Below are 17321 nucleotides of genomic sequence, written 5' to 3'. Positions count from 1 at the left end.
CAGATTCAGTCTCTAGGGCAGTTTTTCCCATCCCTGACCCCCCCCCCCGCCCGCCTGACCATTTGAAGACTGTTTAGAGTCTTAATGGGTGACTTAATTGTTTTTCTGCCTGTTGTAGCAATTGAAATGCGCTGTGCTAGATGCCGTTTGCCTTTTCATTGAATTTAAAAGACTGTGGACCACCCAAATGAAGCTGGTGGTCCACGGTCCACAGTTTGGGAACCCCTGCTCTCAGGATTTGATATTGTGGGAGAGAGAATAAGGTGTGGTGGTTAAATGTTAAAAATGTTGCTAGATTGAATTCTAATATTAAATCCTAATAAACCATAAGTGTGTGTCAGTACCCAAACAGACACGTGGATCCCAGCCATGTCATAGTAATGCCAGAAAAAGGACACAATTGTATACCTTCCAAGTACCCCATTTTAAGCAGGACGTTCACAGTACCTTTGGAGGTTATGCCTTTGTCCCAGGGCACCCTAATTTTGCACAGCACGCAGACAAGGGACACGGAAGACCTCCTGCTGTGGCAGTGGGATTGGGAAGGAGACACAAGAGCTCCTTCCCTACCCCACCAACATGGCACCCTTCATTTCTACGACAACTTTCAGCCCCCGGGAGGGAGAGGAAGAGGCCCAATGTTGGCACTCACCCACCCACCCAGGATGTCTCTGTGCGGCTGCCATAGCCTTAGGTTGCCATGGCATGAGCCGGCGAAGGTAAGGGGATGGTTTGGGAATGGGCAGCAGCGGCATGGTGCATGGGGTGTGTGTCCCCCAATTTGCTGTCCCAAGATGTCGGAGGTTATGCAATGGCCAGGTTTCTTAGAAAGTCAGGCTGCTGAAACTTTATTTATTTTATTAAATTTATATTGTACCCAGGGTAGTCATGGGAGGGGGACGACTTCTTTTTAAATCACAACTTCACTAAAACTATGTTATCTAATGGAACAAGCCTACAGGCAGTATTTATTATTATTATTATTATTTTAGAAAGATAAAGATCAGTGTCTTACTACTTTGTGTACACAAAGCACATACTGATTCAGGGAATAATATTTTTTTTAAAAAGAAAAACTTGGTAATGAACACTTCTTGACTATATTGTGTCATTTCCCACCTACACGCAAAAAGAAAATGCAAACATCTTGTGAGAGCTATTCTTTCATTTTCAGCTTTTTGGTTAATCAAAATACATGTTTTCCCCCAAGTTTCTTTAAAATTGCCTGTCGGTCGCCAATATAATTTTCACAATCACATGGAAGCTACCGTATTCCAGGAAATATTTTATTTTTCTTTAAAATGCACATTCCAAACTTCTCATGGTATCCGTAAGTCAGTGATTGTAAAGGTCGGTATTATGCATTATCAAGACACAGGAGGGAAGAAAAAGAATGAAGTTTATTGTGAAGGTGAATAATGAGTTCACAGGGTGACCAAGAGAGAGGAAATGTGTCAAAACAGAGAACAGGAAGGGGACAGCACCACATAAAATTTAGATATCCGAATTTATACATTCCTTAGAAAATAGGGACATTCTGTTCTACATCAATAGAGCGTCCCTGTTTTCTGAGGTTTGTTGGAGGGTATGAGACACAAATTTATAAATTATTTAAATAGCAAAACAATCGGGGCCACCAGGTGGCGCATTGGAAGATGGCCGACAATAACATCTCTCTGACCCACACGAGGTAATAAAGAGGCTGCTGTGGGAAGTATGCAGTCTTCCTACCCCCCCAAGAAGATGGGGGGGACAGCCTTGCCAGCGACGTCCATAATGCATCCCCGGATTCGAAAGAAGGGGGTGCAGGACATCAGCCCTCGGTGGGTTCGGCGCTTCCTGACGCTGTCTCCAATCAGCGCCCTGGTTCGCTTCAGCTCGAAAATATAATTGGAAATATATAATTGGAATGAAGCTGAAGCACTTACATCTAGCAAAGTTCGAGAGATAAGGCTGCTGATTAATGCATCTCTGTGTTTGGAGCGACGGGAGGAGACAAATAAATCAAGCGATGAACCACCATTACGAGACTGGTATGTGCGGAGCGAAAAAAGAGGGGGGTGGAGGAAAAAACTTTTATTTTCTCTGCCTCATGTGAGTATTTATAAACCTCCACCCCAGAGAGACGAATCGTCGCCTTTTACTAATCGCAAGCAAGAATTTAAGAGCTGTGTGGAGTGAATAATTGATTGAAGAGAGGACTGGTAAATATGGAGTGCGGAGGAAAAATTCTATGACACAGTTTTTAATGGCGTCTTGCTAAGACAGGCTTGTCGAAGAAAGATGAGGGGAGGAGGACCAGGGTCATTGGAATGTAAATGATGGATTGAATGTGATAACCTGGCAGAGCCCCTTTGTGATATACGTGACAAGCTCGGGAAAATTAATAGGATAAATTTTTGAAGAAGGGGAGGAATGGCGGCTGTCCTTATGAGATATGACTTTTGGAGTGTGCAAAACCCACGCAGATGTTGTTTGTTCCTAACCTGCTTGTGAAGACTATCAGAGATTGCAAAGAAAGGAATACATGATAACAACAAGAAGATGAATAAAGAGACTATCTGGACAGATCTGGATAGAACCGTTTGATAAAAGCAGTAACAGAAGTGATGTTTTGATTCTCGTTCGGAGCTTGATGTAAGGGTACCCCCAACAAAATTTAAAAATCTGGCTGTATAATTTGGAAGTAATATGATTTGGAAATAATGTGATTGGATTGGCCTGTTAATAAAAATTATGTTTAAAAAAATAAATAAATAGCAAAACAATCCATCTCATCATAGTGGGGAAGACCATGATAAAGTGCAACTGTTGATGGGCACCTTCAAGGCTCTGTTCTCCTTTACTTTGGTTTCTTATATTTAAGCTAGGCTTGGTCTGGAAAAGCCCTTCAAATAGAAGACTCTTCTCTGCAGAAGTAGGATACATGACCACCCTGTGAGTTAAGAGCAGAGTTCACACCTCCACTAGCAATTATTTTATTGAGACCCTATGTGGACCTAAAGCAATTAAACAGCAGCAGTACCTCTTCCAAGTCACAGCAATGATCAGTTTCCCAAGCCCCAGAGGAGTGTGTCACTACTAAGTCACAAGGACAGACAGTTACCGCACATCTGAAATTCCCTTATGTCCTCTCTTATTATCTTTTTAGGAACATGTGAAACACATCACTGAGCTGTGATTCTGTCATAGTAAGTACTGATCAATGACCACTGTTCCTTTTCGTTCTGCAAGATGGAAAATGTACCTAATGTAGAGAGCTCCAGTACCATTATGGCAACCTGCCTAGGCTCATCCACCCGGCCGCTTTCCCCAGTGCTTTCCCCTAGGAAAACCCACTGTTTACTGCTCAATCTGAAGGAACAAATATCAATCCTGTGTATTGATGTTTGCTCCAATTCAGTGGCAGACAGCGGGTTTTCCGGGGGAAAGCTGCAGGGCAAATGAAAAACTGCCCTGACCCATGGCTAGAAAGAATGGTACAAACGGAAAACCTCTCAAACTCGTGCTTTCTAAGAATGGGACAAGTGGAAGTGTGGCTTGGTCCCCAGTCTTAAAGGGCCAGGCAACAACTGCAGTAGCAACCCAGTGTCCTGGTAAATAAATAAACAACAACAACAACAATAAATTTATATCTTGCCCATCTGGCTGGGTTTCCCTTGCCACTCTGGGCGGCTCCCAACAGAATATTAAAACGCGATAAAAATCAAACATTAAAAACTTTCCTAAACAGGGCTGCCTTCAGATGTCTTCTAAAAGTCAGATAGTTGTTTATTTCCTTGCCGTCTGATGGCATTCCACAAGGTGGGCGCCACAACTGAGAAGACCCTCTGCCTGGTTTCCTGTAACCTCACTTCTCACAGTGAGGGAACCACCAGAAGGCCCTCAGAGCTGGACCTCAGTGTCTGGGCTGAATGATGGGGGTGGAGATGCTCCTTCAGGTATATTGGACCGAGGCTGTTTAGGGCTTTAAAGGTCAGCACCAACACTTTGAATTGTGCTCGGAAACTTACTGGGAGCCAATGTAGGTCTTTGGTAGAAAAACATGGTACTGCTGTACTGCTGTACTTCCTCATCACTTTATAAGGTTGTGGGTTTATATAGATTGTATTTAATGTTGTTTTTAATGCTGGGATTTTACGCCCTGGGATTTTACGCCCTGGGATTTTACGGTGAAAAGTAGGTAATAAACAAACAAAATACATATTTGAGAGGCCAACTGAATAATATGCTGCAGTTTAGAAGATATTTGCAGTGATTTTTCTACAGAGAGAGAGGGCGGGGAAACACTTATGAAAAAACTAGAAAAACAGGTACATAAATCTACAGCTCAAGAAGGTTATAATTGACGTTGCCAAAGGCTTCAACTCCTTTAATAAAGCCCACAACAGAGTATGGCCAGGTGAGGCCACAAAATGAAGCCTCATTTGCTGACGGAATAAGTGCTGGCAATGCAAAAGCTGGCACTCGGGCCTCTGAGTCATTTCTATAGCCCACTGTGTCATTGTACCATTAGGGGGTAGCACTCTGTTAGGCAGTACTACGTGACTACTGCTGCCTCGGTTAAGTATTCCAAAATTGTGATTAACTCAACAGCAAGCTGCAATTCAGGTACTATTATTACTTGAAGCCCTTGGCAATGATGCAAAACACAGAGCAACCATATACATTATGGAAGAATTGGAGGCATTTTCCCACCTCCCTAGAAGTTACAAAACATCCAGTTTATTGTGCGTTTTCTTTCACCTGGTCACCCTTTCACAGGATATCACAGGAGGCTGTCTATTCCTGTCAAGGAACACAAATCAATGCTGTTTGGATGACGTGTTCCTAGGGTAGTAATCAGGCTTTAAAATAATCCACTGTATTACTTTTCTTTCCTCTTCACAATAGCATCACATTAGCACTTGCACTTAAAGTGCTTGTTTGGTGTGCAATTGAAGATGCTGTAATTATCACTGTAACACTCAAGTTTATATTAAGGCACCAAATGAGGTGGGGGGAGTGATACAACTTATTTAATTTATACCCAAGATACACTTTTCAGTACATGTCTTTAAGGAGCAAAATTAGAAACCTAAGGAAGGCTCAGCTTCTGAAAATGCCAAGAGGGACAATACGAGAAGATTTTAAGATTATATAAAGCATTTAAAAAGAATACAGAATAGATCTTTTGGGGAGCTTATAATGCTAGTGAAAAAATGTAAGCATTAATCCAAAAATATCATGGCAATTTTAACTATTTTTACTCAAATTATTTGAAGTTTTGTTCTTTCCCACCAACATTACGTAAATGTAATTAACAGCAAAAAAAGCATTAAAATTTAAAGCTATGGAGAAGACAAGGAATCAATGTCAAGTGTCAGCAATATTCAATCAGTTGAAAAACTAGACTAAACTCTTTCTATCACTTTCTGCCAATGTTATCCTAACCTCAGGCAGAAAAAACCAGGCCAAATAGGAAGGTCTTTCAAGAATTCATAAAATGTTCAAGTTTTGGCAAGTATCCAAAGAAAGGGAGTTCATTATTGTACAATAGCCTCTGGCAACATTTCTTCTTAATTTGCCAGAAGTTGAATAACCAAATGGGTAGAAGAAGAAGAAGAAGAAGAAGAAGAAGAAGAAGAAGAAGAAGAAGAAGAGGAGTTTGGATTTGATATCCCGCCTTTCACTCCCCTTCAGGAGTCTCAAAGCGGCTAACAATCTCCTTTCCCTTCCTCCCCCACAACAAACACTCTGTGAGGTGAGTGGGGCTGAGAGACTTCAAAGAAGTGTGACTGGCCCAAGGTCACCCAGCAGCTGCATGTGGAGGAGCGGAGACGCGAACCCGGTTCCCCAGATTACATGACTACCGCTCTTAACCACTACACCACACTGGCTCTCCAGGGTAGAGGCAAATGCCTTAGTAAATGATGACAGAAGAAGCCCCCTCCCACCTGCCTTTCTGTCACTCATTCTCCATCAATCTGATGTACTGAGTAATAGTGTGTCATGGGGCAAAACCCATGGAAAATGCAATCCTTTTCAGCTAGAAAGCATTATAAAAACTTTTAACGGCTGTATTTGGACATTTCTCTTACATTTCTTTTAATTCTGGAAAGATTCATGAAAAATAAAATCCTTATAAAGTTGTGTCTGTAAAGACTGAAAGAACCTTAATAGAAGCTGTTGCAAAATGTTGTAAGATATGAGGCTACTGAAAGCTGACCACACCACCTGATCAGATTTCATCATCACTAGTCTTTGTAATTTCAAATTTGGCTAGCTTGCTTGACAGAGAAATGGGATGATCCACAGACAAGGATGAACTCTGAAATGATCAGAGGAATTTTTTGGGTGGTAAAATCAGAAAACCCCAGATAATCTATCTCTACAAGCCCTCACAATCCTCAAAAGCTGTCTTCCTGAAAGATGCCACAGCTGGAAAGAAACTGGATTAGATAGCCCTTTGATACGATCCAGAACGGCTCTTTTATGCTCTGTCCCCTACAAATGCTCTCTATAGATGGGAGAGCGGGGACCAAACCAAGATCATAGCGTATTACTAGGTAGTAACATTTAGTCTCGATGTATGTATGCGTCGTTCTCTTAGAATGGCAATAGTATCCACCTGAGAGGTGCAGGAACCCATCTAAGGGGTGCTGGAACTGAGTTTCTGCGAGTTTCAGCTTGAAAAAGCCCTGGGTTTAAACAAAACAAAACACAATCATTCAAAAAGAGCGGGATTAGACAAATGTATATAGCACCCATGGAAGGTCAGAAGGTACATGATACAGCTTGTGTTGTGGTCTAAACCATTGAGCCTCCTGGGCTTGCTGATCGGAAGGTCGGTGGTTTAAATCCCCACAACGGGGTGAGATCCCATTGCTCTGTCCCAGCTCCCGCCAACATAGCAGTTCAAAAGCATGCCAGTGCAAATAAATACAGTGGTACCTTGGGTTACATATGCTTCATGTTACATATGCTTCAGGTTACAGACTCTGCTAACCCAGAAATATTACCTCGGGTTAAGAACTTTGCTTCAGGATGAGAACAGAAATCGTGCTGCGGCGGCGGGAGGCCCCATTAGCTAAAGTGGTGCTTCAGGTTAAAAACAGTTTCAGATTAAGAACGGACCTCTGGAACGAATTAAGTACATAACCAGAGGTACCACTGTAGGTACTGCGGTGGTGGGAAGGTAAACGGTGTTTCAGTGCGCTCTGGCACTCGTCACTGTCCTCTGTGCACTAGTAGTGGTTTAGTCTTGCTGGCCCCATGACCCGGAAAACTGTCTGTGGACAAACGCCAGCTCCCTCGGCCTGAAATCAAGATGAGCACCGCAACCCCATAGTCGCCTTTCCTTTACCGACCAGGGGTCCTTTACCTTTACCTTTACCTGATACAGCAACTCTGCTGAATGTAAGCAGGTCTGAGTCAGTCAGTGTTTGGATGAGAGATGTCACTCTATCAAGGACGAAACATGAAACATAAAGTAGAAATGACTTCTCTTTTGAAGAAAATGCAGTCAAGGCTTCTCACAATATGTGGCAACAAAGTTTTCAAACATAACTAAACAACTGACCCAAGCACTAGTCTAAATAAAAAACATTGTTATCTGAAGTTACATAGAAAGGAGATGGGCAGTTGTGATCCTACACATGTACAGTATCTTATGAGGCTTCCTCCAGGGAAAATACACACAGGATTACAGCTTTAGATATATCTCCCTAGAACACTAAAATCTTAATGCTGTTAACAGAAAACTTGTGGCAAAACAATCTTGCATATATTCATCTAGGGATAGATGTATTTCCAGTTTGTGTCAATTTCGCATGTGTTCATGCATGAGTCTGCTCTGTCCAATTTCTCTATTAATATGCACAATTTTAATCTGCATGAAAATACATATTTACATAATATTTCATATCAACATACGCATTTCTAAACATGTGCCATCCTAATATATGCATATTTAATTCATTTGGTATGTTTTTGAGCCAATAACACTACATGATAATAGTTAATGACTGGTAGGATGACATCAGTGTTCACAGTCTGTGAATCACTAGCTCTGTATGCAGTGAGGTCATCGTCTGATCTCACAGACTAAGATCCTGGAAACCTTGATTTGGTTTCTAAGCAGCCATGTGCCTGCTAGAGATAATGAACTACTACCAAATTTATTCTGCAGCCTACATATTCAGGCAATCAGTTTTTAATGGCTTCAAAACAAGTGCAGCATTGACAAGCATAATAGCAAGTGATAATGCTCAGTGGCGTCTATGCACTAACTGCTGACATTTTACCAGTCACTGCCCACACACTTTCAAACATATCTTCATGGCTAGAAACTTATTTTGTACATGTGTGTTCTTTTGAAGCAATATTCATAGAAAATTGGATTTTACAGCCAACGCCACCTTTTTTTTTTTGTTTTTATTGACATTTTCTACACAAATCACAGCAATGGATATCACATTTCACTAGTCCGGATTAATAAATGAGTGGTACCTCAACATTTATTGTGTTTTGTATGCGAAAGGTTTAATCCTTGGCATCTTCAGCTAGGCTGGAAAATTCTTAATTCCTGGAAAGTCACTGATAATTAGTGTAGATAATACTAAGATAGACAGACCAATGTTCTGACTTCCTATGACTAGTACAGCCTTCCTTCAATATATGAATTCAATATGTGGTGGTCACTTGTGGGCAGACATTCTCCTACAGCAATGGAGATCATCCTAAACTGGGATCTCTTCCCACCCACTCCAGAGGGTGTGGTCAACACTTAAAGCTTTATAACCTTCCTATGTGGGAGAGAGGCTCCTACCAACACTAGTCCTGCCTAGCTCTGGTGTGCAGGGTGTCAAGGGCTCAGCAATACTTTTATCTTAATTTTCTGTCCTTCATTTTCTTCCTCTCTGGAGCTATTCAGGAAAATATATTCAACATGGTTTCCTCTAGTAAGAGAGCTGAAAGCCCTGCACTTAGAAATCATCTGAGATTTCAAACAAGAGCAGAGATGTAATAGAAGGTGTTCCCTCTCAGTGACTGGCTCCCACACAGGGCTAAAGACACTTGTCACTATACCAAAGTCCCAAAGGTGACAGCAGTTTCAGCAGCATCCCTGAGGTGTCTCCCAGACATTCAACTGTCCCCACATCATAGGGCAGACATGGAGGGTGAGCACTTAACCTCCCCAGCAAGTCACCAAAAAATGGTGACACAGACACCCAGGGGGCATGGAGTTTCCCCTCAGCAACTTTTTCTGCACCCCCACCCATTATACATGGGTCATCTCTTTACCTCTGATTCTGCAAATGAATTAGACAAGTACTCGTTAAGAAGCTTGAGTTGTGTACACACCAGATTGTTGATACACTTGTGGGTTGCACAGAGCCAGTTTTCCCGCATGCTCTTTCGTGCATGTTAATCTACACATGACCACTTTCAGTTCAACTAATGGGTGATGCCCTGCATTGTTGTCCCTTCCCCTCAATTAGTACTCCCCCAATCCCCACCCTCCCTGAGATCCATGTGGGCATGAGATACAAGTTTTCCATTATACCTTACTTTAACAAAACAATGGGTTGAATCTGCATTATTCACTGGGGCTGTGGTTGCAAAATATGGGGATGATAAGCCCAACAGCCAAAAAAACAAAGTGTGATATATTATTTTAAAAGGCCCATATTAATGCTTTCAGCAAGAGCATCTGCTCACCCCTCTTCATCAGTGTCAACCTTTATTGAGCATTACAAGCTAAATATCTCTTCCTTGGTATCCTCAGAGATAGCAGCAAGGTACGCACACATCTGGGAACTACTAATGTACCATATCCTTGTCTAGGATGCCCTCTACTGCTGCAGGAGAATGGAGTGTAGCATTTTCTGTAACTGTTCTTTCTCTAGAGTGGCTAGAGAGCAATCTACCCTTCTAGGTAAGATGTATAGGGAGGGAGGTGTTGCTCAAAGTTTTTAGTGTATTCCATGGTGTATTTTATTACAGCATGAGCTATGGTATGTACCCAAGACCTCTCTTCCACATAAGAAGGGCACAAAGATTCAAGTTTTGGCCCTGCCTACTGGAGTGCACGGTAAGAGATCCTAGTCCAGGATGCCCTCCATACAGTATAGAGAAGGATAGGTAAAGGTAAAGGGACCCCTGACTATTAGGTCCAATCGTGACAGATTCTGGGGTTGCAGTGCTCATCTCGCTTTATTAGCCAAGGGAGCCGGCGTACAGCTTCTGGGTCATGTGGCCAGCATGACTGAGCCACTTCTGGTGAACCAGAGCAGCGCACAGAAACGCCGTTTACCTTCCCGCCAGAGAGGTACCTATTTATCCACTTGCACTTTGACGTGCTTTCGAACTGCTAGGTTGGCAGGAGCAGGGACTGAGCAATGGGAGCTCACCCCGTTGCGGGGATTCGAAGCCGCCCTTCTTATCGGCAAGTCCTAGGCTCTGTGGTTTAACCCACAGTGCCACCTGCATCCCTATAGAGAAGGATACTTCACAGTAAATTCAATGTTCCAGTTCACATGACCATTTCTAACAAAGCAATTTTCAATGGGAGTTGACCTTGTGTGGTTCCAGTTATGCTGAACTGAGCTTCTGAATTTTCCCAACACGCATCCCAGAACAAAATTCACCATGTTCTGGACAAACTTACTTTTGAAAGATTTTTCATAAAAGCATTACATTGTAAAGCAGCCGTACACTGAAATATTCACAAGACCATTTGGGTTGATGAGAAGCATTCAAAGACTACTTCATATTATTTTTACCACATCAAAAAATGGTTTGGAAAATGGCTTGGAAAATAAATGGCTTGGAAAGCAAAACCTACCAGAAAGCCTTGATCCTAAGAACAGTTACAGGTAGGTAGCCGTGTTGGGCTGCCATAGTCAAAACAAAATAAAAAAATTCCTTCCAGTAGCACCTTAGAGACCAACTAAGTTTGTTATTGGTATGAGCTTTTGTTTGCTTGCACACTTGGTATCTGAAGAAGTGTGCATGCGCATGAAAGTTCATGCCAGTAACAAACTTAGTTGGTCTCTAAGGTGCTACTGGAAGGATTTTTTTATATTTTGATCCTAAGAAGTAATACCACCATTAAGTTCAATGGGACTTACTGTCAAGAACACACAAAAGTGCAGCCTAAATATTGCAAGATGCAAGTCATTTTGTAGCCTACATTTGGATGCACTTAAAACTGGTGTTGTATCGCCTATTTTAGAAATATACACTTTGGTTAGAAAGCACTTCTCCTCCTGAGAAATTAAAGACTTTTAAACAGGCATTTGATATTATGGAGAATAACATTTGCCTATCAGTATGGCAAACACCCCATCTAGTGAGTCAACTCTGCATAGCAGCTTTCCTATGTAGCTGTACAGAAACATATTCAATATACAAGCAAGATCAGCATTCGATTCATAAAACCACCATTTCTCTAATGGCTGGGAATAAGTGACAGCTTTTACAGTCTTATATTGAAATATAAGCATGTGACCAAAACTAGATTTCTTATAACTGAAAAATATGAAACATTTTGCAGAATAAAAAAAGGCTGTGGTGTGTGTGTGTGTGTGTGTGTGTGTGTGTGTGTTGGGAGTACCACAAGCACAGTGCATGGGTGAAGAGGACCGGGGTGAGTGGGTGTCATTCTGTCTGGCAAGCTGATATGCTCACACAGATGGAATGTTTGTAAGTGCTTAACATTGAATTCCACCCCTGATCAGGACTTGGACATGACCAGAGCTTCAACAGGATTGTCATTCATCTCTGCATTCTGGAATCCATCAGGCACTGAGGGTGGACCATCCAAATGGGTCCACCACCCTTGTGGGGAGGTATTGCTACCACCAATCCAAACTTCACTAGATGATGGTCCAACCATGCCAATAAGATGCACTGTATCACTGCTCATTGTTTTGGGCAAGTGGGCATTTAGACAACCTAATTGTTGCCATGGAGACAATAAATTCTCAGTTGTAAACTTTACATTATCTCACTCTGTTTCCTTTTTAGCTGCTCTGGAATCTAAGTTAGAAGTTAAAGTGAAATATTAACCCCACCTTGGCATATGACAGTGAATTACAGCCCTGACAAATAAACAAAATCCCCAAGATAGTGGAGATTAAAACCCAAGAGAGAATATTAGCATATGTTTTGAAAGCAATGCTTCCTGCATTTCTCTATTTCAGTCAGAAACAGGAAATTACAAACACAATCTGGGTATCTATTAGAAAATTGCATCTATCAAGAGACAGGGAAAAGTTCAATGACAGATTTTCCTTCTCTTCAGTTTGCATAGAATATTGTTTAACACACAAAGATGCATGCATTTATAGAAATCATGTAGATGAAGCTTCTTGATGGATCTCTCAGGAGTATGAGAATTACCAGGGTTATCATAACCCAGAAAGCTGAAATTTGGTACACACATAGTTCAAGGCACCCTGATGATTATAAACTTATGAAGATGGGCCATTTGAATAAGGCCCAGGACAAACATATCACTAAACCATGGTGCAGTGTTACAAGAATAAATTAGAGTAAGCTACAGCAAACCTTGGGTGTCATGACCCCTGACACACAAACACCATTTGAATGGCAATTCCCATCAACTTTGGGGGGCCTCGCCTCCTCAAATATTTTATTGGGGGAGTGGAAGGGACCTTGGCCCCTAGGAGTTGGCTTCTATGCCCACAGTAGCAACTTAGCGAGAATCAAACAAACTCACTCAAAAGAAAGAGGAAGTGGCAATAAGCTACAGCTTCACGGCCCTGAAGAAAAGTCACAGAGCTCAAGGTCAACAGGGCTCCCAGGTAGAGACATGCTGATGAATTTCCTGGCCTCCCCCATCTTTCTTCTCCCTGCATAGATAGCATTCAGGGTCCCACAGGGCCTTGGGAGGAAGGGTCTGTGGCACCAGACCTTAAATAGGCATCTCAAGGTTGAAAGTCAGTGAATAAGCCACAGCTAATTTATTTCTTTCCCCTCTAGATGTTGCTGGACTATGACTCCTCTCAGCCCCAGCCAGCTCTAGCCCTGTTTTTGCAGGGAAGTCCCATTGCTTTCAGTCTGGAACTTACTCTAATGAATGTATGCATAATATTTCTGTCTTCCTTTACCTTTTTGCACCGGAGACAATAAAGACAACATCAATATAAAGCAAACCACAAAGCAGACTAGCCTGCTTCATAAGGTCTATAGCTTAAAAGAACTGAACAAAAGAGATGGCAGGAAATTGTAACTATCAGCATATTAAGCAATAATCTGTTTAGAGATAGGTGGATCATATGGAATAACAGATAGATGGATTTTGTGAACCGTTGCCAAAACTGCTTTTTAGAAAGGATAATGTCTCTAACTAGAATATTCTCATTAACTTCTTCCTGTAGCAATTGATGTTTTCAGTATCAGCGATGGGGAATTTGTGCCTCTCCGGCTGCCACTGTACTATAACTTTTATAATCCATGACCATTGGCCATGCTGGCTGGGGCCAATGGGACTTAGAGGCCAAAAACATCTGGTGTGCCACAGGTTCTCCACTTTTGCAATGTATACCAATACAGATAATGTATGGGTACATTCACATAAATTTCCCCAACACTTTAATGTCAAGTTGCAAAGCAGATCACATTTCTCTCACAAAGCAGTTCAAAGAGGTCCATAAAATGCTGTCTAATAATTAGAACAGCGAGGACCGCCTTCTCATTCCTGTGCTTTTGAACCAAACATTCTGTTTGAAACTACAGGCCCTTGGCCATAATAGCCCTTCATAGAATTAGTTTATGGGAACTTCAACACTTCATGAAAGACTAGCACAGGAAAAATGTAACAGATAGCCTAGAATATCTGGTTCCAGCCTCAATAAATATCAACACCATTAATCTCTGCATAAATTGAAGGATCATCTTTCAACAGTACCAGGCAACACAAGTTTTGAGTTCTGCAGCAGAAGCCCAGAGAACATAGCCTGGAGATCTGCTATATTTTGCTCTGATGGTCTCCTGCCTACTGAACTCTCTCCCTCTGCTGATCCAGCTGTCCCTCAGCTTCTTTTGTTCAGGTGTCAACTTAAACCCTGTTTATTTTTGCAAGCCTGGGGCATATTAAGAGTGACTATTGAAAACTATATTACTGAACTGTATCTTTGATTGTTCTGTTCTTCCTGCTGCTGCTGCTACAGTGGGTTTTAGTTTATGTTTTTAATTCTGTTGTTTGTTAAGATGCTGTCAGCCACCCTGAAGTCTGTATGAGAAAGGACAGGATACAAGAAATAAAAATAATAATAGGTTATACTTCAAATTTATCGATATTTGAGTGAACTTAAAGGCCCTCAAAGTCTGTGAGAAAATGAAGGTCCCCTACAACTCTGAATTAAACCTGTGCTCCTGGAACAGACTATAGATGTTATATAAACAATATGCAGATTCATTCAGGTCCTGAAATATGTCAAGTGCAAAGTGTATTCCCTATATAGAGATTGTCTGAGCCTTGAACAATGCAAGTCCTCCAAGCAATGCTCTTCAGTCAAGTCTTGATGTAAATCGACAAACCTGGAAACAACAACATACTGCACCTCCTTACTATTCAAAAAGCTTTTAGACAGTACAGTAACCAAATACAGTCTGTTATTTCTCAAGCTGATGCCCATGCTCTGAGAATCCAGGTATGAAAACCAGTCCTTCCAAAAGCTTATGCTGAGGGCAAAAATTTTATGTTATGTGAGAGAACTACAGACACTATCTCCTTTAAAAAAAAGAGGGGTGCGTGAATAGCTATGGGGCAGGGGAATCAGACTGAGGCTACAGTAGTGGGCAAAGCAGTTTGCTTAACTCCCTATTGTACCCATATGCTTGCACTTGCATGAAAAATAGCAGATTCAAAGACATGGAAAAATGGCACAAGAGAGAAGGATTAACTTCTCCCAGCACTGATATGGGTATGGCCTAAGACTGCTATTAACCATTTTTTTTTAATTGCAAGTATGGCCTATGCTTCCTAGCCTTTTACCCAAAGCTTGCTACATGAGAGATACTTGTTCTTAGTCAACTTGGAAGTTTTCAAGCCTTACAACTGAAGATAGGGTTGAAATTCATAAAATGGTTGAACACAGTGCTATTTTTTTCTAGAAAAAGAGGTCCCAGAACTCACCATGAACACTTCCCTCGTTCTCTTAGAATGGCAATGGCACCCACCTGAGAGGTGCCAGAACTGTGTTTCTGTGAGTTCCCCCTGAAAAAAGTTCTGGTTGAACAGAGGGTTGAAGTTCATACTTTGCAAAACGTTGACACAGAACTCATTTGTTGTGCCAAATGGAATGGGCATGCAGCAGATTTGAAACAGGTATTTTCTCGAAACGTCAAGCAGCAGTATCCATCATGGATAATCCATGGCAAACCCATTATCAAATCAAGCGTCGGCTGTTGGAATGGTTGAGCACCAGCTAGGCCCCACACGATGGCCTAAGTCCCTCATGGTGACCACATGCTAGATCCAAAAATTACTGAAAACAACCCTTTGCTTGACAAACTGACTTACAACATATAGAATTTTTTGGGGTGTGAGAAGACTCCCATGCACTACACCTGTGGACCCTACCTCCTAAGGCAGTTACCTCACCTTGCCTCATGAGCTGGCTGCTCCTGCCAAAGCCTCAAGTTCCATTAAAAGTACTATATAACATAATATTTAGTTCTCCTAATGTAACGAAGTGCTGTACAACCTTAGTCTGGAGCAGGGCTGGAAAATCTGTAGATCTTTAGATATTGTTGGACTTCAGCTCACATCAGCCCCAGCCCAGCATGGCAAATGGTATCACATGACAAGAGTTGGGAGTCCAGCAATGGCTGGAAGGCCACAGCTCTGATCTAGAAAGTCTTTTGAAGTAGGCTGCTGTTATGACCATTTCACTTAGAAGAAAATAAGTGCTTGTCATGTCAGTTTCTTTAATGGTCAAAGAATGTGGCATACTAACTACCAGGGAGAACCCATCACTTGCCAAAGGACTGAGATGTAAACCGAGCCAAGCCAGAGAAGATGACAATCATTCTCAGTGCTAGTCTGGAACAACCACTACTGTGTTTCTTCATGCTCATTATCACCAGCCAAATATCAGTTCATCTACAAAAGCATGCTGGAACTACTCTAGTTTTAAATTAACAGGGAGGTCAGTAGGCTCAAGGCCAAGTTTGCGTTAAGGAATCTTGACATCCTACCAGAAGGGTAACACTGTAGATCCCATAAGGCTTACCTCTCTTGATCCCTCTCTAGATCTAACATCATGCTGGCAGCTGCCTTGTGACAGGCAGAAGTTCAGTGGGAGAATCTCTTTCCCATAACTACCTCTCAACTACAGTGACCTGGTGCTTCTTGATTTCCTGCCTGCCATGCAACTATCAAAGGCTAAGCTTTCCTGCAGGAAAGGGAGGTATGAAGTGGGACTCATATATGACGCCCTACTTTAAAAAAAAAAAAGCAACAGAAAATCCCTCCATAACCTTATACGATACTGCACATATCCAGCAGAACATTTTAAATTCTCACATATATGCTTATCTTACTCACACAGGCAAAAAAAGTTGCTTGGAGAGAACTGCAATGCAACCTGATCCTGGATCCTGGATCTAGGCTTGGTGACCGACTTGCATTCAGCAGGTGAAGCTTTCCCAGCAAGCCACTTCGCAAAGCCGCTGCAGTGGGCTGGGGAAGCTTCTCCTGCAGAATCCCTGCCAGTTAAAGGCGCAACCCCCCTCCCCCGGCTGCCGAGAAAGAGGGTGGGGTGGGTGGGTAGGTGGGATGAAGGTGGCAGCTCTTGGCGGTCCCTCTCCCTTACCTGAGCCGGAGAGCGCGCCCCGCTGCAGGTGGCTCTTTCGCAGCGTGCAGAAAGAGGAGACGTCGCTCTGGGCGCGGCCCCTGGGGCCGGCCTCGCCGGGGAGCATCCACCAGCGGGACGAGGGAGAAGGCGCATCTGCGCGGGGAGGGCTCGCCGCCTTCTCCTCCATCCCCGCGACAAGAAGGGACGAGCTCGCCCGGCCGCCACTTCTTTTCTCTCTTCCCCTCTCTCCCCGTTTCAAGTGGTCTCTGAGAGGAAACGGGCGCCTTCTTCCGCCGTAGGTGTGGCGCCTTCGAAGCCAACACAGCGCGACGAAGCCCTGCCTGAGGTGGCGAAAGGCGAGCGAAAAAGTTTTGACAGGAAGGACCCGCCCACCGACTCTCGGCTCTCCTCAGCAGCCAGTTTGCGCTGGCTCCGCAGGGGCTGGTCCTGCTCGCCTGGCTTTTGTCAGGGCCACTGGCTCCGCAGGAACAAAGGCAAGCGGCCGTTTGG

General features: G+C 42.8%; 1 protein-coding gene across 1 annotated transcript in view; it reads right to left on the bottom strand.

The window, feature by feature from the left end:
• Window positions 1–17013, bottom strand: part of PHACTR2 (phosphatase and actin regulator 2) — an 88904-nt gene extending 71891 nt beyond the window's left edge. Inside the window, exon 1 of the mRNA XM_083607698.1 lies at window positions 16830–17013. Within this exon, the coding sequence (XP_083463824.1) occupies window positions 16830–16998 (169 nt within the window). The 5' untranslated portion in view covers window positions 16999–17013. The remainder of the gene's footprint in view (window positions 1–16829) is intronic.
• Between the last annotated feature and the right edge of the window lie 308 nt (window positions 17014–17321).

Source organism: Podarcis filfolensis (genome assembly GCF_964270895.1).
Source record: "Podarcis filfolensis genome assembly, chromosome: 3".
NCBI lineage: Eukaryota > Metazoa > Chordata > Lepidosauria > Squamata > Lacertidae > Podarcis > Podarcis filfolensis.
Note: the sequence above shows the minus strand (reverse complement) of the source record. Positions and strands in the feature narration are given on the sequence as shown.